The sequence below is a fragment of the Poecilia mexicana genome, unplaced genomic scaffold, assembly GCF_051168715.1.
Source record: "Poecilia mexicana isolate PSO_F unplaced genomic scaffold, ASM5116871v1 scaffold_14, whole genome shotgun sequence".
In the NCBI taxonomy this organism is placed as follows: Eukaryota; Metazoa; Chordata; class Actinopteri; order Cyprinodontiformes; family Poeciliidae; genus Poecilia; species Poecilia mexicana.
Genome location: NW_028263383.1, coordinates 1669742 through 1689064, shown reverse-complemented (window position 1 = coordinate 1689064; position 19323 = coordinate 1669742). Strand labels below are relative to the sequence as shown.

The window sequence follows — 19323 nt, the reverse complement described above, 5'->3', positions numbered from 1 at the left end:
CACAACCCACCCCTGAAAATCAGCTGAAAATCAACTGTTCAGCTAAACTGGGTCTTATCTGCGGCTTGGAGTGCAGATAGGCGAGTATAAACGATTGTAGACGAAGACCCAAACTTATTTTAGCACCATGCATACAAAAACTAATAAAGGAAATAAAAACAACTCCAAATGGCCAACAAGTCTCCAAAGCAGCCATTATGGTTTCACTGATGCCATCATTCAGTAACTGCCATGTCAGGAAAAGGTATTTTCAATTTTACCTTTATAAACAAAAGAGTGACCAGTTTATTACACACTGCTGGGCACTGGAAAAACCTATTTTCTTTCCAGTGCAAAAATATATCCGAATTTGATATAACATACAGTATTGTTTCTTTTTTTAAAAAGCTTGTTTAACTTTTTAATGTTATATAAGGACCATATTGTGGCCTATAGAATCACAGGGAGGACTGCTGACCTGACAGATGGCTAGAAGACGGTCAGTGACATCCTCCATATGGAGAGAAAGTGATAAAAGGTCTAAAGAAGCTGGTTGTTCAGAGTGTTGCATTCAAGCACATTCATAGAAAGTTACTTGGAAGGAAAAAGTTATAAAGACTTGGAAAAAATGCAGAGTACCCCTCACACAGATCTCGTTTGGTTTTAAAAACACCCTGGCTCTGCTCCAGGACTTGCTGTGACGCTGTTTGTTCACTAACAAACCTTTGAGCTTTTTGCAAAACAACTGGATTACACTGTGGTTAAATTACTGTAATTAAAGTAGTTGATTGACTTTTATTTAAAGTTTTTTTGGAGTATGGGGCTCTAATTACCAATTCACACCACCACCTTTTAAATTTCTACGTGCTTTGCTCTAAAGACTTTGGTGTATTATAGAAAATTCTATTAAAATACATTCATGTATTTGTAAGGTGACAAAATATGACAAAGGTGAGGTGCTTTAATTTTTGCAATGCACTGTATTGTTTATTATGTGTTTATCAAAAATGTACCTCCTGTCCTTCAAACAGATCCCTCAAGCAACATCACATCTTTTAGATTAGCTTAATCACTAGAAGGATTGCAGAAGGCATTTCTACTCTGATACATCTGTTGACAATATTCTCATGTTACTGACTTTCCTTTAACATTTTACCCCAGCTGACCGTCTCCTGACTCCAGCCTGTTGAGCTGCTGCTTGGTGACCTTTGATGAACATCCCCATCTGCTGCACATAGTCATAAAAAGCCCAGAACTACACTTGCTGTCAGTTAATGGTAATGTCCTCATTTATGACACTCATATGTGGCCTTTAAATACATATTTCCTTTGTTGTGCTTATTTTATTATCCTGATTTCATTTCCCCTTTTCTTTCTGACTGCAACTCGTCAATATTATGACTTGGTGTTGCTATGAAGGCTTAGCCAGTCAACTGACTGCGATCTTCCAAATGTTAATTCTTGTCTAATTCTTGTACATTTTCTGTAATTGTGCGCCTCAGAAGCAGGTATGACAGACACAGACTGCGTGAGAGCAGCCAGTAGGAGGCGCTAAAGCAGGACGCTGTCCGCTCTCATGCTTCAGCCAGACAGTCAAGGGTTGAGGCCAGAGATCTGCTGTGATGTGTGACAGTTTTTCCACTGCGTCACTCAGAGTCCTAATGTTTTGACGTTACTAAGTGTGGCATTAGTTTCAGTCCAAGAGCCACACTGAAATCACTGAGAAACGTCTTTGTATGGAAGTTTTTTTTTTGCAGAAGTCGCATACAGATGGTTTCTTATCTTCCCTCCCGCGCACCGTTCTGTAACCTTCCGCTTCTGACACGGGTGAAAAACAAACGTTGAAACCACATGAGTTGGATCAATCTGAAACCCCTGAGTGACCTCATCAGAGTGGAAGATCTGTCTCCTGTTGGTACAGCAGGAGCGGAGGACTTTAGCAGCTCGGTGCCCAGTACGTGCTGAAGGATTAAAAAGGTTTTAACGCGGCCACCTCGTTTCATTTTCCCAGCAAGTTTTAGGATTCAAACTGGGATCTCTAAAGTCAAAAACGTCTCCTCCTTCTCTGACCCAAGTGCCAATTTTATGGCCTCCGACATGCCAGCGAATGGCAGCAGAGTGCATTCCTCTGCAGGCTGACGATGTGTTCGTGTTTTCACGGCTTTATTAAAAGCTTTGGCAAAGTGAAAATAACTCAGCAGCACAGACCTGCTGCCATGCAGATGATGAGAATTGTGCAAAATTGTGAACTGGATGCTTGTTTAAAATTGTTTTACACGTAGAAATCTGAAAAGTGGTTCCAATTTCTACCCGGCCTGATTTGACCTGGCACTCCTGAATGGTAAAGTCCTGTTTGAGGCGCAGAGGATTGGTTAGATTCAGCCGAAACTGCAGTTTCTAAAAGTAAATAATAATAAATTGTTTGCTTGTGTTACCAGATAAAATCTCACAAAAACACATGAAAGTTTGTTGCGAAATGTGAACAAGTGGTCAAAAACCTTTGTGAGGGACTAAATGTCACACATTTCTTTTTATAATGTCATATTTACAGGTTTTCTGAAATGACATTTTGTCATCATGGACCAAACAGGTGTGGCTATAAGTAAAAAAAGATGAACAGTTGTGTTTTTTTTCATTTGACGTCTGAAACCCAGCTGAAATAAATTTAGGTAAATCAAACTTTGTGAATCCGATGAATTACTTTTTCATTAATATTAAGTCGGGTACTTCCTGTTTGTTTTTTTGTTTTGCCTTCCTTTAAGGTTACTTTTGCATCATCTTTTCATCTTTGGATCATCTGTTTCCCCTTTTGTGGCCTCTATGTGTTGCATTTGCAGTCTGCCGTGTCGTAAATGTGCATGGTGCACCACTCACTGCGCAGTGGTGCAGTTCTCCTGCTTGTCGTGTTTTCAGTGCATCTTGGTACATGCTGCAGGTTTGCTCTTGTTGTACGTTAAAGGGCTAATTTTCTGAAAGTTTCTCCCCCAGAAAGATTTTTATTTGACTCTGACTGCAAACAAACATGTTGGTTTTGCCCTTTATGAAAGTCTTTATAAATGACTTTCATAGAAGTCTTTATAAATGGGAGATATTTTGATAATAAAACTTGGATTAACTTTACTTAAGTACATGCCCGTGTAGACCTGAAGTTGTCACGAAATAACTCGCACCGCGATCAGGTAAAGATGTTTTTTTTTCTTTTCTCTCCACTACTAAATCTACTCCCATTACTTTCAAAGATCACCTCCTTTGTTTTGGGAGCATTTAAGATGGGTTGATTGTTCATCGCTGATGTCACAGAGAAAGCCATGAATGACCAACCCGGCAGCTGCGGAGCCGATCTGAACACTTTGCCAAACGACAGCGCCCCGACTTCTGTTTACTTTAAGTCTGAGGTGGTTGAATTGGAATGTCAGCTTCTATAAACCAGGTGGCTCTGAAGGCATCAGTCTCTGTGTTCTCATGAAGTTCTGGCCAAATCATGTTAGATCAGAGTGGGCTTGCTGCAGCTTGTGCAGATTACATCTTCTAGCGCAGGCTTAGATACAAAATAAAGAGTCACAGCTTCCTTTTCTACCTTCTCTTCTATTTGAGGCAGCCTCTGATAAGTTAGTTTGAGCCCTTTTGTTGCGATGTGTAACCGGGGCAACAAGGTCTTGTTTTCACAACTGGGTGTAGCTTCTCAGACAATACCTGAACTATGACCTCAAATCGTGGAGGTTTCGTGGAGGCAGAGCAGGACCGAAGAGAAGCAGGAAGATCAATCCATCTCTCCCATTGATCAGAACAGGCAACTCCAACATCTCTCTGCCTGGCTTTCTGACTGTACAACCAGACAGAGATTTAAGGGAGCAGCAAAAGCAAATGAGATGGATTAGCTGTGCCTGGCAGCCACTGATGATTTTATCCAGTTGACTATTGTCTATTTCAGCTTTTAAATGTTGGCTTTACTTAGTAACAGAAGAAAAAAAATCTAAAGTAATGTGAAAAAGTAATCGCTCCTTTTTGAAATCAGTTTCACTGTCACATTAATTAGAACAGACTGACAACCTGAAGTAGGTGGGTTAAAAAAAAAGCACAATCAGATGAAATTTCTACAGGGACAAATCCCTCAAGTGTGTTTTAGAAAATGCCTCCTATAATCTTTGATCACTATTCCCTCTTTCTAATTATTTCGTCTTTGAGATCCGACTTTCTCACAGTTCTTTTGGTCACAGGTTTCCACTAACCATTGCTTGTGCAAGCGAAAAAGAGAAGCACCAGAATGTAGTTTGCTTTTCCTAATGAAAGAAAGACTGATGAGCTATGAGTACAAAGTTCAACGTTTTATTTTCTCTAGCGGAGCAGATGACAAATGCTACCGGACCGAGAGAAGGGAGAGGAGGGGGGTTAAAATCACCAAGGATCTCAATGAATGTTGTCTGTAACCTAGGAAAGCTGGCTGGTTGTCGTCACAGAAACGGCTATGAGGCAATCGGGTAGATCAAAATGGACACCTCTCAGAGTAACTCAGGATGATACAGAGGAAATGTTCTCTCTCATAGTTCAGAGTCCAAGGCATGAAGAAACTTGTTCGCAGTGATAAGACTTGGTTACATAATCACAACTCCTCTTAAAAAAGCTTTTAATCTTTTCTCTCTGTTTGGCGTCTCCTTGCCATTACATAATAATAACAAACAGCCTGCTTCATATGTGCTCTTGCCGCCACGTCATGGCGAAATATTACAGGAGTCTAATTTCACACTGATGACAATTGCAGGAAGAAGAGGTTTGAACTTCCTGTTTAAAGAGGGGAGGCTTTGTCCTGCTGTTGCTCCACGTCCGCTGTGCCTCCTGCTGAACTTGGCTGGGATTCGATGGATCAGTTAGGCTTTGTAAAGCTAAACTAGTCAGGTTAGTTTGAGCACCCATCATCACAGATGGGTAGTGCCACAAGTTAGTTAGCAAACGCTAACGCAACAGATACTCCAAAACATCCATTTGTACCTACTTATCTTTGTGAGGTCATGGTGGAACTGGTGCTTAAATCCAGTAGTGATTGGACGAGAGGCGCCTGTTCAACACATGGCAGACTCTGTTAAAACCCGTTTTGTGGGAGCTTACATCAAAAGTAAACACTGCCAAATTTTGGTGAGATTTTGCAGAACTTTGCTGACCCATTCATACCTCTTACATGTTGTGTTAATGTTGCACCACGAACTGTAACAAGTTTTACGTTGGTTTTTATGCGACACGCCGACACAAAGCGGCAGTTTGTGTTAATGTAGAAGGATAATGATTCAAGGTTGGTGACATATTGTGTCTTCCATTTGTATTTAGAGCTGCCTTTAACTATTTTGTGGTTTCTCTCTATCTGGAGTGTGAAATGATGTTCCTGAGCATGTAGGGTTTTCTGCCACGGTACTCGTGTCTCCTCCCACAGCCCACAAATCCTCAGTGGAGTTTGCTGGATGGAAATGCAGACAAATTAAATGAGCATGAATATTTTACAGGGCACTGTAAAATAGTGCTGCCTTCTTCTGTGGATGTGGTTTCAGGTTTTCAGATGGCTCCTCTCAGATTTTTCTCCCTTTTGGCTATCTTCATGCATAGCAAACACCCATTGAGTAATACAACTTTTGAGTCTACAGTTGATTTACCACAGCTGTGGATTCTGCTGCAGAAGGAAGAAATTATGAAAAAAATGTGTCACCCAAGGAAGTGCATGGACTTATTCCTTTGTGTGTAGGTGCTCACATTGTATCCTGTTCAGTGTGGGGGTCAGGAAGGTACATCTTTTTTTAACCCCCTCCATGCAACAATGACTCCTTTTTTGGAAATTGCCTCTGCTTTCTGAAATCCTTCTTAGTCTTACCCCATCCCATGTCTGACCTCAACCCCTGTACTCTCCCCTAACTCCATCTGGATGTTTCTATTTCTGAAATAACACTTTGTTGCTTTAGAATATCTTTTATCAAATGTTGCTTTGTCCTATTTTTTTGTGTGCTTTCCTCCCAGTTTTCCTTTTGTCTTTGTCCCTTCTCTGAGCTGGTTCAGGCTGAACTTTGCTTGAACAGATCTAAAAGTGAAAATAGTGTAAACAGAACCTTGGCAGGAGAATCGGTATTCCTCCTCTGAATCCCCCTCTGCTTTTTCATCTTGTTTCATCCAATCAGGCAAAGTCCATCATAACACCCTCCTGCTTGCTCTCTCCTCCAGGCTGTTGGGGAAGTTGTTTTCTTTTTGTCAGATCTCATCACATCTGCTGATCTGTGGTAGAGATCCGGTTCAAGTTTAAAGCGGTTGTCACGGACTCGTTGCTTCACCCGTTGCTACTACTTGATCATGTTGTCCACGGTCTACCAGCCAGAGAAGATTGTGTCCGTTTCCTTAAAGCTTTGTGACAAAAAGCACCACGCTTTTTAAAGAAACATATTTAGAAATTAGGCTTGGTTGCAGAAATATGAGCTCTAGTTTTAAGTGCAATGTTGTGTTTTGTCAAAGATCTACAGCAGCCTGTAATGAATCAAAACACTTAGATGTGCATTTTTCATTGCTAAAAGTTCACTAATAGTGTTTCAAAGTGGGCAAACTGTAACATCAATCGATTCTCAATAGGCGAGAGTTCAGACCCTTTGCATGAAGCAAAACGTAGAACAAGGGACAGGAAGTGCATGATCTTGTATTTCATCAAGTCTTCCATTGCTAAATAATGGAGACTTCACATGATCTGCTTTTGGAGGACTGCAATTTCCTTTTCTCCATTTCTTGAGTTTCTGCTCTGATGTGCACCTTCAGCTGTGAAACCCTTCATAGATAAGTGTGTTCAATCAGCTGAACTAACAACAGATTCAAATCAAGTAAAAAAAAAAAAAAAAAAAAAAAAAATCGGAAGCACAATCAGTGGAAACCTGAACACATCTGTGCTTAGTTTCTAACTAATAAAGAATGTGAATACTCTTGTTTTCATTTTTAACATTTGATAACTCAAAAATATGTTTTCAAAGGCATCACAGGTTTTGCTGTGTAAAGCTTTTTGTTTAGAAAAAACATGTAGAAGTTGGATTTTAGCACTTATTGGAACAAAATAAGTAAAGGGTGTGAATATTTTTGGGTGTCACAGATCAATTTTTTAAATCTTCAGCCAAGTTCCAGCACAGACTCAAAATTGCTCCTGGGCAAGTAATGGGTCACATATCCTGCAATTTACTTTGTTTGCTCTCTTGCTTACATTTTTCTCCATGCTGAATTATAATATGATGACCTTTGTTTTGTCTCAAAGTACTTTCACAACTCAGACATCCAAAAACACTTATCACTGCCAGAAAGTCAACACTGGAAGTATGCAGATAGTAACATGGTGTCTAATAACTCAAACTGTAGCTTCTTGCGTTGCAAACGTATTACTCAGACATTGGCATGTCTTTGAATGCACCACCCGGTGAAGTTTTATTGTTTTTTTTTTTAAAAAGAGCTGCGTCCTGGTTACAATAGAGAAACATCAGAGAGAACAGAGAATTGATTGTTGCTTGACATTTTTTCCAGCCACACTGAAAGATACAATCGTAAATGTTTGCATTCACAGAACTTTCATTCGATTTTCTGTGGAGAGGTTGTGAACCGTCAATATCTTCCCAGTAGGAATTATTTCTCTGCAATTTCTCAGTGGATAGCCTTTCCTGTAGCTAACAGTTAATCCAGATGGGGCCAAAATCAAAGTGGATTGATGCCGTCTTCAAATAACTCCAGTCTCACCAGGTAATGCAAAAGCCATTTTGGAAACATTTAAACCACCATCATGTTTGCATTAGACTTAATCTACATAGAAGCTTATGGTTCTGAAACCATTGCCATGTGAAATGCAAAGTGGTTTTACCAAGTTATACTTATTACACAATAATTTTGTAAATGACAGGATAAATCTGTTATTGTAACAGACCACCAACTCATTGTTAAAACAACTTTGTGTAAATTAATCTAATGCAAATTTGATTCTAGTTTGAAGATTTACAAAATAGCATTTGCATAAAAAGTAGATTTGAAATTAGAGCCACTTTAAGATGGCAGCTCTCCATTAATATTGGGCCCACTCTGACTAGCAGTTAGCATTAGCCTCCATGGAAACTAATCAGATGAAAACTAAGTGCATTACCCATTACAGGCAAGATAGTATTTGTTCACAACTTTCCCACAGAAACCCAATTTCAGAAGTTTAACATACTCCCTCTCGGGTTGTGAATGAAACTTAATCGATTTAAAAATGTAATTCACAAGAGACAAGCAGCTATAAATCTACAATGTACCAAGCTTTAGGAATCAGCTTAAGGTCTATGTAATATGTGCTCAGGTTCTCTTTGGTCCCTAATTTGGTCCAGTTTTTCCTGACCGGTAAGGTCAGTTTTCTCCTCACGGCCAAAGTCAGAGTCACAGCTTCTCTGTCCCTCCTGGTAGAACCTCTGAGGGCCGTATGAGACCCGCCCTGCTTCAGGGGTTGGGATTGATGATCTGCCTCGGCCGTCCGTAGCCCGTCATACCAGCTTGAGACGCTCCTCGATTTGTGCCCATCTGCAGGCCGATGACGTTCCTGCCTTCGTTCAGCTGGTCCTCTGAAAAATCTCTCTTGTTTTCCTGCGACTTCCTGCACACAGACGAGCACAACTCTCAGCACCTCAGGCTTTTTTGTCTGGATTTATTCACAAGGATAATAAAAGTGTTAAACTCACTTGGGGAACCAGTTAGGATCTCCTTTGTAATTGCCATCATTCTTGGTGACAGCCAAACTTCCCAGGGCCAGCAGGGTCCTCTGAACAGCAGCCAGGTCTTTGCCTGCAAATATGCAACAGTCCCATTTGAACACATTCAAGAAGAAGAACATTTATACTATAACAATTCTGCTAACACACTTCAGGCGTCTGCTGATTCTTACTTTCATAAAGATCTACAGTCTGGAACATGTCCGTTTTGATGACTCCATAGCTTTCTGCGGCTTTAAGGAACATGGAAATTTGCTCCATCTGCTTGAAGGCCATACTGGAGGTTTTAATGGCCTTAATTGGTTTGTTGGCTCCATGCAGGCTGTTTATGAGCTCACACAGTACCTAAACACAGAAGGAAACAGATCCCTCTCATTAACGCTGCCACCAGTGTGATTTACTAAGTCCTATTTAGATAATTACATTCCTGCAGACTAAACACTCACACATCCATCCTTGAGCCACTGTTGGAAGCCAGTCTTGTCTTTCTCGGGCTCTTTAACGCCAGGGCCACACTGGGCAATAATCCACTTCACCAGCCTCTCCTCCAGTTCCGGGTCATACTTCTTGTCAATCTTGCTCTGAACCTCACGGCTCAGGCCGTACGATGGACCCCTGTTTGCCATATTGGTCCTGTTGGGTGTCAATGAGAGAGTTAGATAAGCTGGTAGTTCATTAACCTTAAGTCTGTGCAGGATGGCGTGTCCATGTTATTGCAGCATTTGCAACCAAATGTTTGCACTGTGCACACCCAAAGCCCAAGATTTATATGCCATTTGGGATTGCATAACTTTCTTTTGTAGTTGCAGACTAGTTTCTGTCAGATATAGTACCTTGCAGAAATATTTTGTTCTCACTTTCCCTCCCACAACCATTTTGGAATGTCTGTACCATTAGCTTTAACATACACTTTTTTTTTTAATCTTTGAAGACATTAGAAAATCTGTTAAATGTTTGCAATAAGCCATGTAGTATGCATATAAAACATGTGGCGTGTTTTATAAATGAACACTGAACACATCATCCTCTTGGTGTGACATGGTGGTGGCTGCATCATGCTGTGGGATGCTTTAGCTTAGCAGTTTCGGGAAAACTGATCAGTGCATGGTTTGATTCTGTAAGAAACTAGAGATTGGTTCACTTTCCAGCAGCACAGTGACCGTAAGCAAGCAGCTCCATCTACCAAAGGTTTAGATCAAATACTTATGATTTGGAATGGCCCAGTCAAAGTCCAGATCTAAATCCAATTGAAACCATGTAGCAATATACTAAAATTACTCACAAGCGCACTGCTCATCGAATCAGATTGAACTACTGTTTGACTAAGATTCACACCGTCAGATTTAAACAACTTGTGAATTCAGATTTTTTTTTTTTTAGATTAGAGTTTTACAGAACGCAGTTTGCGGTCAGAATGCACCAGAAGTGTACATGCGCTTTTGAAAGCCACTTTAAGCGCATATATTAAACTATAAAGATAAAACCAGTTGCTCTCTCAATAAAAAAGGGAAGAATGAGGAACAATGAATCCTCTGGAAACTTTATAGGAATACAGTCTGCGTCCTCTTCTACAATACAAAAACACATTTAACTTTTGACTGCAAATCATGGCCAAGACAATGAGTGGTGGTGTTTTCATTATCCAGGCCATGGCAGTGTAATTATCCAACAAACACGAGAAAATTAAAGTGATGGATGTCTTGCGGATTACAACCCGGTTGCTCTCTGCAAGCAATTGTGGCTGGCCTGTCTCACTTATTAATGCTGTATGAACTTCCTGTCGAACCGCCCTGCTCCCTGCATCCTGTTTGCTCACTCTGCTGTCACTTCCTTCCCCCCTTCCTGACAAAAGTAGCTATGTGTACGGAGGGATCTAAACAAAACACTATGGTCGTCACTATGGGAACAGGCTTCAAAATGACAAACGCTGCATTCAGCCCGCTAAATTGTAACAATACTCAGCCTGTGTGGAAGCAGGTCAAGGATACAAAACCCTGCAATTTCTGGTTTTTCATGACCGACACCAGATAACATTATGCACATGATTTGAAGTGATGGGAAAGTCTTCCTGTTTTTTTTGTTAGTTAAATCGTGCACAGATGAAAAGTGATGTTTTGTAAGTAAATATCAATGCAAGCATGCGCTCGTGGGTTTTTACAGGAGGATTGGCTTTAAAATTAGGTTCTCTGGTACAGAAAGACATACCCATTTTGTCCATTGCAACACAAAACACTCAGACTTGCACAATAAGTGATGATAGCTTGACGTATCATCCTCACAGAAACAGCTAAACATCACTTGCACAGTCTTTTTTTTTTTCTGGTTTCAGTGGTTACACCACCAGATGGATCTCTTCCTGTCCTCTAAATTATTTCACTAGTTTGTTGCAACAAATGTAAAAAAATAAAAATAAATAAAAAAATCCCAAAGCCATCTAAAGTGCGTTTCTCAATCGGAGAAGTTTCATCAGATACGTTCTGGCATGCCCGGGTTAACAAGCTGCAGCTGCAAACATCAGGACTTATTCTCAGTGAGAAATTGAGGATGACAAAGTCAATGTAAACTCTCAGATTACAAGGCACTTTTTGAGCAAATTGCATTGTTTCCAAGCCAGTTGTGTGTTTAAGTGTCAGACTGGGGGATTTAGAAATGTTTCATGAGGATCTTTGCTCCTTAAAAAAAAAAAAACGGGGAGCAGCTGCTGGGAACATCTTATAATCAGTGACAGTCATATCGACTCTGCTGCCAAGGTCACCGAGGACATCTATACATTTTTAATTGTTTAATCGTGTTCAAGTTCAGTTTGGCTTTATTTTAAAGCGTGAGCAAACAAAATGTGTAGACAAGGAACAATGAGATTTTTGAAGAAAATTTAGTGCAATTTTACCGTTTCAGCATCAAGTGCTGAAAGAAAAATGTACAGGATTTTTTTTCTTTAAAAAAAGAAAAGCACCAAAAGTGTCAAAACCAACATTATAGATGTTGAATCTATGAGAGAAAATATTAGAGCTTATTTAGATTTAAAACCCACAACTTGTTGAGTTTCTTTTTATCCATCATTACACTTTTAGTGTAAAAAAAAAATAGTCAAACTTTCTGCTGAAGTTCATTTAAGAGAGCTCTTAGTTTTTGTTTCATAGTTAAACTTTCATTCTTATAAGGAGAAGTCTTTCAGGCAGCTATATTCAGCAACAGGTGGGAGAGGGGCTATGCCATTATTCTATGTTGATTACACCCAAATGAAAAAACAATCTGAAATTTTAGACATATTGTACAGAAGAGGATTATGGTGAGGAATCTGACTAATCTCAGTCTTGTTTATGCACCATCAAGTTAATTTAGTCTTAAAACTCAAAGGGACACGCTTTCAGGGTGGATAAAGTCCGCTTTTGCAAATCCTATAACAAAAGAAATAGTTATGCAATTATTTTTACATGGCAATATAAGTGACACACCCAAGAATGTTATTTGGATTATGAGACAATCAGAATCCAGATTATGTTTTTTTTGTGGCACCAATCGTCTCCCGTATCGCTGTTAGTACGTCAAAATGTAGAAGTGGTGCAAATCCATTTCTGTAAACTGGTTCTGAAACCATAACCGTTTATACTTATGGTTTCAAATCACGAGTTATGAGTTTACTGAAAGTTCTCTATAATTGATCAATATGCAACAGAGCTGCATCAAGTCATTATCGAAAGTTAAATCTCGCCTGCTTTTCTATCAAATAAAATGACAAATTCATGTGTACACATTTGTTCCTGGTGTTAAACACATTTCCACCAACGTTTGTCTAAAGATACTTCTTTATACCTGAAACTCAGAAGACCCTGCAACGGTCTTGCATCTGTGAGACCGTTGCTCCCAGTCTCATGTCATAACTTGCAATCTTCTGTTAAACGAAACGTTTCACAACTTACTTGTTGTTGCAACAGAGTTTAAGATCACATAACAGATCCAAGTAAAGGGGCCGATATCAGCTTTTGTTTAATTTCTGCCAGACCTGATTTCTCACACTCGCAATAAGAAAAAACACCTCATGCTTGACATGAGGCACATGATGGATAATGTTCTGCATGTACTTCCTGAATTGGACGCTTGCGATTCAGTGTGTGAAGCGAACAATGGTTAAAATAGACAATTCCAACTTGAAGAGGTTGAACCTGAAGGAATACATGGAACATTTTCTCCAAACCTGTGCATAATTCAACAGTGAAGGAAAGAAGGAATGAGCGCAAGAAAGAGGGTGGGGTGCTTGAATTATTGAACTCTTTTCATTCTCCCTGTATGGAATAACCCACAGCAAACAAAAAGGAATCTGAACTACCAGAAAGATCTCGGATTGAAAAGGAAAACCAAGTGATTTTACTCACGTTGTGTTGTAGCTTTCAGGTGGATAGAAGTGAACTTGGCCTTGTGCTGCTGTGTTTTCCTGTTCCCTCCACGGCTCGGTGCAAAGTGTACTGCCAGCAGAAATACAGCAACACCTCCTCCTGCCTGTGACAAAAGAGAGAGAGAGAGAGAGCAAACAGTTACGCCTTCAGACCCTCTCATTTCACTCCATGACCCGCCCAGAAGGCTCCAACTTTGTTTCCTCACTAAAATTGAAATTCCTTTTTTAGGAAAAGGACAGGAAGGGGGGGATTAAAAGCAGAACATGTGACTTGAGAGCGTGGTGTGGTCGCTGAAAAGAATTCTCCAAATTTCCCACTCAACCACAGGAGAACAAGATGGGATTAAGCAGGGGAGGCGAGGCAGGGGCGATAACATCCTCCAGACGGGAGAAGCTTAAGGAGCAGAGAGAAGGGAGTTGCTGTAATTAAAGAGCGATGAAGCACATGTGGGAGATTATGCACCGCTTTAATTGAAGCCGGTGGTGTTTGTGGTTCTTAAAAAGCTCGTCTGAAACTAAAACAGAGAACCGGCGGCTGTGAAACGGAAACACCCCCCCCGTCAGGACGAACAAGAGGAATAGGTCATGAAACAAAAATTCAGACTGGCTCTTCATTTTAGTAAACAAGCAGATACGCATGTTTTGCCCTCTGGAGCATTCCAGCCTTCTCATCTCTTGATGGCAGCAGCAAGTGTGAACCTGTCAAAGATATGGGATCGTTTCTGATACGATTACGCTCCGAGAAACGCGCAGTGTCGAAGCTCGTCACGAATCAACTCCTGTGATCCTTTAAAACCCATACAGGACACAATTTGTCTCACCAACAGGCAGGTTGTGATTTAGAATCATGTTTCATTCCTTCTGCACATGATGAACTGTTCACAGCCAGTTCGCCTTGGCTTTCACTAGAGTACCTTCAAGATGTTGCAGGGAACTTTTCAATTCAACATCTGAAAGTGGGAACCGTGCGACCACCAAGGATAACCACCAGTTAGGATAACTGAGGCAGCCAAGAGGCCAGCGGCAGCTCTGGAGGAGCTGCAGCTACCCACCAAAACTAGATTATCAATTGGCCTCTCCTCAGAATTGAGAGGAGAAAACAGGTGGAAGAAGTGTGGGCTGCGTGCAAAAGAGTGTGGCGGAAAACTAGCCAGCACACCTAGAATGGTGTTCATCAAAGTGGGAGGCCTCAGCAAGTTTGAGGGAAGATCAGGAAAAAAATAAATAAAAAAAAAGAAAAATCTAATGTTTTTCAGTCATTCTAAAATATAAAACTTGATTTAGTGAAATGCCATTTGCCATGCTCGCCTTTCCGATTGGCTGCCAGTCAAATGTAGCACCAATGGTAACAAGTTTCTGACCTGAGAAAGAAAATCATCCAGCAGCCCTGCTAAAGACGACACTGGCAAACTAAACAACTGTAATACCTTTTTTAAAATAAGACACTCTGAAACCTTTCACATTTTGTAGCATTGAATGTTTCTTTAAAGCCATTCTGTAGCTGTGCAAGGCTGTTGGAAACACTCTAGATCAGGGGTGCCCAAAGTCGGTCAGGCATCCTGCATGTTTTAGTTCTCTCCCTGGTTTAATGCACCTGCATCAAATGATGGCTCGTTAGTAGGCCCAAGAGGAACATTGACATGCTGAAAAGGTTGTTGCTACCACCAAGGAGAGAACTAAAACGTGCAGGATGCCGGCCCTCGAGGACCGACTTTGGACACCCCTGTTTTAGATGATGTGCTGCTGAAATTGCAGCAAAGGCCTTTTTAAAACGCAAAGATTCATGGGGGTAGATCGCACATTTACACTTCCTGAAGTTGTCCTTTGTGGTGGTCCATGTTAATAAAATAAATGTCAACATTGTGAAATTATATAGTAGACAGAGATGGGAAATTCAACATGTAGGAGGGTGAATATGAAGTGAAAGCAAAAATCCTTTAAAGCACACCGTTTCCTCTTCTCCTCCCCCCACACAGTTCAACCAATAACCTTTGTGTGACATTGGTTTTTGAACATTTCGTTTCACTTTCCATCCTGAATGCCCTCATGTTGAAACCTTACTTTGTTTTCACCAGTCCTTCTCTGAAATGATGCACATGTAAAAATGATCAGATTGTCTTTGCTGCGTTTTCATCCTCGACACTAAGCTGCTTGTTCCTGCTCGTTAGCAACATCTGGTGGACAAAGGTGGCAATAGCAGTCAGGATCCTTGTTTGCCTCCCCATAATTGCTAAAGTCAGAGCAACTTGTGCTCATTTTTGCCTCTACTGTGTCGTGTCAAGATAACAGACTCAAAAGCAGGCAGATTCTAGTTTTCAGAGACTTTGAAAATTAAACAGCAATTAAAGGAAAGAGAAACTAGTCAAACCTCAGGCAGCACAGCAGCTCAAGATGAACAGACAGGAAACAAAGGAGATAAAACACGCAGAAAACCAGGAAGTATAAATAGTGGAGAGGGTGATTATTGATTGAGGACAGTTGTGCTGATCACATAAGAAACAACTTTGAAGAAGAATCATATTACAAAACAAACAGGAACTTAAATATTATAGCTAACATCAAGGTAGTGTTAGTAGTTAGCTATTTAAATACTGCAGATTTCTCTTTCTGAAGATAAACGGAGTAAAATGCATGCAAAGCAAAGCAGGTAGACAATTATTGGCTTCCTTGGTAATGAGATACAGGAAGTCTTAAGATAAAAAAAAAAAACATTTTTATTGCAGCAATATATTTGCTCATTGGATAAATTACAAAAAAATAAATAAATAAATAAAACACACACTTTGTGTGCAATTATTTAGTGGGAAGAAAGGTAAAAATATAAAAAATACATTGTATTATATTTTTACTAAATCACCATTTCCACACCTACTGATACCCCCTACAATTCAAAATAAATATAACTGAATGTAAATTTGTACTTTTTTTTAGATTGATTATAATATGTAGGGAATTTTATTTAGCAGTACATGGCTTCCTGTTTTTAATGGGATCGAGACGTGGCATGACATGGAGGCCTACTTCTTGTTCTTCAACAGGAGAAAAACAAGAGGTCATATCATTAAAGTAAAGTCGATGTGCTTTAATCAACATGCTACACAAAATTACTCATTTAAACCTTATATTAGTGCACACGGTGGTAAGAAGCTTAGAAGATGAGAAAGAGTTCAGCGTCGTTCGTTCAGCCGTCTCATTCTTCCTTCTAACACTGGGACTCCTTTTAAAACATAAATATGACAGGTTTAGAAAACATTCAGCCCCAGAACATACAGATGAGCTAACGCAGGTCATTTTATTAAACTAAACTCAGACAGACACACCGCTGGGTGATAATGATCAAACCGAAAGCTGCTAATTGAAAAAGAGCCGGCCGGTGGTCAGACCGCTGTGGGGTCATCAGGGTGTAAAATTTGAGCCCGCTGGACACAAAGGAACCGCACAGGCTGAGATGATGAATTGCAGCTCAGGGGACGCTTAGAGAAAAGCAGTTAAGTGTTTTGTTGCTTTCAACCTTGGAGGCGAATGATTTAAGTCCGCTCCTGTTTTTTTTTGTTTTGTTTTGTTTTGTTTTTCGCTCACATCCAGGAACGCGTCATGTAGTCCTGTACGATCCGCTTGAGTGATTTCTTGAGTTTCAGAATGGTGGAAACACTTGGAGTGAGGTGGGCTTTCTTTGGTCCGAAACTGCTGGACACATAAACAATAACTGAGAGTCTGCACGACACGGAGCAGTGCTGCAGTGCTGCTGCTGCTGCTGCTCTCTCCTGCAGGTCTATTGATCTCCATTACCATGTACATTAAGTTTTACTGCCTTCCATCAGCAGATAATCAGGTGTTTGTTTCAAAAATATATGCATTATTCTACAGCCAAATTCTAGTGAAACCAAAAAAAGAAGCTAACTTTATGATGTGCTTAGTGCCCAGAGTCTCTCTCACTGAGATCAGTGTCTCATTTTATGAAGGCAAATTACTGCTTCAAATTTGGAAAATAAACAATTAAATCAACATAGTTGGAGCTGCAAAGGGAAAGGGATAAGATACATGATTTTTAAATATTTTTCGTAAAAAATAAAACATTTAATAAAGCGCTTGGTGCATTTTTCTCCAGTCCCTGTTGCTCTGATACCCTTTAATTAAATCCATTGCAACAAATTTTCTTAAGAATTTTCATAGTTGGCAAACAACTCTCACTTGTGTGTAATTTAATAAAACCAAACATTCTGTTGCTTATTGGGCATCGATCAACAAACAGCATCTTGAAAAACAAGGAATGCAGCAGACAGGTCATTATCCAATTCTTAATAATCTCTTCTGTGTGTTAGCTCAAGAAGTATGGATACGTTTGCAAGTATTCTCTGACATAAATGATGCGTGCTAGAGACGCTAAAAGCAGGAAAATCATCTTTTAGGTTTGATGATTCAAACTATAATTATGATGATAAAAAAAAAGCTAAGTGAGTAAAAGTAATCCATTTTCTTCTCTCGATTCTTTGCGTAGGTTTGTAATCGCTCTAATGGCCAAACTGCCACCAAAATAATGAATGCCAACATGATGTTGAACTGCTAGAAATAGGTTTTTGCCTATCGAGCAGAAAAGGACCCCCTATTTATTGCAGCTCTTTAAAAAATAAAATTAGAACCCTTCATGCATACTACAGTAAATGTCATTCTGAGCTCCAGATGGCCAATGATAAATTATGTTTTATCCAGTCCTCCGCTCACAACCACAAGGATAACGATGCAGTGGCAAAACTAAACTAAGGAAGTGTCTGGTATTAATACTTTCCTGCACATATTTTAGAGCAGGCCGGTTTGCAAAGATATGTGCGGTGATTCGATAAGACGTCGACGGAAACATTCAGAGTCGAGTTCGCTGCAGCAGGTATGACTGCTGTCTGCACAATGCGATCTCAGATGTTCCGCAGAAACTTGTTTATCGATGACATAACAGGAGCGCTTCTGCAATTCGTCGAGCTGAAGTGTGCAGTAATCGGACAATTGCTGACAATTATTCTCCCCGTGCTCTCAGCTGACCCCTGGACGTCCATGTAAATCTCATCCTCCCCACCTCCTCACTGTAACCGTCGCTCCGAGGCGGGAGCCAGTTGAGCAGAAAATACCCATTTGCCCTGCGGTAACTGTTTGGTCGCGTTCCAAATTAGGTGATCCTGCCCTGTTCTTTTGTTTTAAAGCAGAGCTCTGGCTGCAGCAGCGATGACGTCCGTATCCTAACCAAATGTATCGACTGACCCATGCTGATGGATGGCAGCAACATGCTGTTTATTGTAGCTGTAAGTGAAGATCGGATGTAATTTGTATGACCTCTGTGTATTGATCTGATAGAGGAGCATAGATGGGGGGTGGGTGTGAAAAGGGAACCTGAGATCATAGAGTGTAAGGATTGTTCTGACTTTCCTTAAGAGTTAAAAGAGAAATGTGTGTATTTTTTAAGTGCTTTTCTTCTGTAGAGCAGTCACTATCCCACCTGCAGTTCAGACAAACATGGTAGTTTCTTCTTTGTCATGTAGCATCGGACTAAAAGAGTCAGCTGAATGGGGCTCAGGATTTTTCCAAAATCTAGAGATTGCATGTGCTTTTATAAACTCCTGTAATGTCATCTCTTTGGTTTCCAAAGACAGAGCTCTACGGTTGCTTTCCTGCTTTCGTTCTTTTCCAGGATCAACACAACTAAATCAAATCCAGTCGAATCATGGTTTGTTACCAAATGCTCTGCAAAACCTAACTAAAAATAACCAGGAAGAGACCAAATCTGGTAAAGGCAGAAAGGAAAGGCAGCATATAAATGTGTTAATTTATACTAATCTGAATTACTGTGGATTTTGTTTTCATTTTTATTTCTACCATACATTATTTCTCATCTGCTGCCGCGGCCGTACTGCCTCCTGTTACAACAAACCCTTTGGCAGAACAGCTGTATTTAAATTGAGAATAAACTGAAAACAACAGGAAGCCTATTTCAGATTTGAACATGGTTTATATATATATATATATATATATATATATATATATATATATATTTTTTTTTTTTTTTTTTTATTTATTTATTTTTTCTTTACTGTACAAAAGGTGAACATGTTCAACACTTACATTACAAAGGAAGCATTTGTAGAAAAGTTCATAGTGTTTGCATCAACCATCATACAGGGTTAACAGCTGATGTAAAATAAAATAAATCTAAACGTGAGTTGGAGAAAAGTC

General features: G+C 40.0%; 1 protein-coding gene across 1 annotated transcript; it reads right to left on the bottom strand.

The window, feature by feature from the left end:
• Positions 1–7378: 7378 nt before the first annotated feature.
• On the bottom strand, positions 7379–15520 carry LOC106919083 (transgelin-like). The gene is made up of 6 exons (XM_014989245.2): positions 15473–15520; positions 13085–13208; positions 9158–9344; positions 8885–9056; positions 8682–8784; positions 7379–8596 (listed from the first exon to the last, which is right to left on the bottom strand). Exons 3-6 carry the CDS (start codon positions 9335–9337, stop codon positions 8443–8445), a joined length of 609 nt encoding a protein of 202 aa, XP_014844731.1. The 5' UTR covers positions 9338–9344; positions 13085–13208; positions 15473–15520; the 3' UTR covers positions 7379–8442.
• Positions 15521–19323: the final 3803 nt, after the last annotated feature.

Coding starts and splice junctions, on each gene's coding strand:
- LOC106919083 (XM_014989245.2), bottom strand. CDS start 9,337: ATGGCAAACAGGGGTCCATCGTACGGCCTGAGCCGTGAGGTTCAGAGC. Junction 9,057..9,157: donor AGTGGCTCAAGGATGGATGT/GTGAGTGTTTAG, acceptor TTCTGTGTTTAG/GTACTGTGTGAGCTCATAAA. Junction 8,785..8,884: donor GACTGTAGATCTTTATGAAA/GTAAGAATCAGC, acceptor GCATATTTGCAG/GCAAAGACCTGGCTGCTGTT.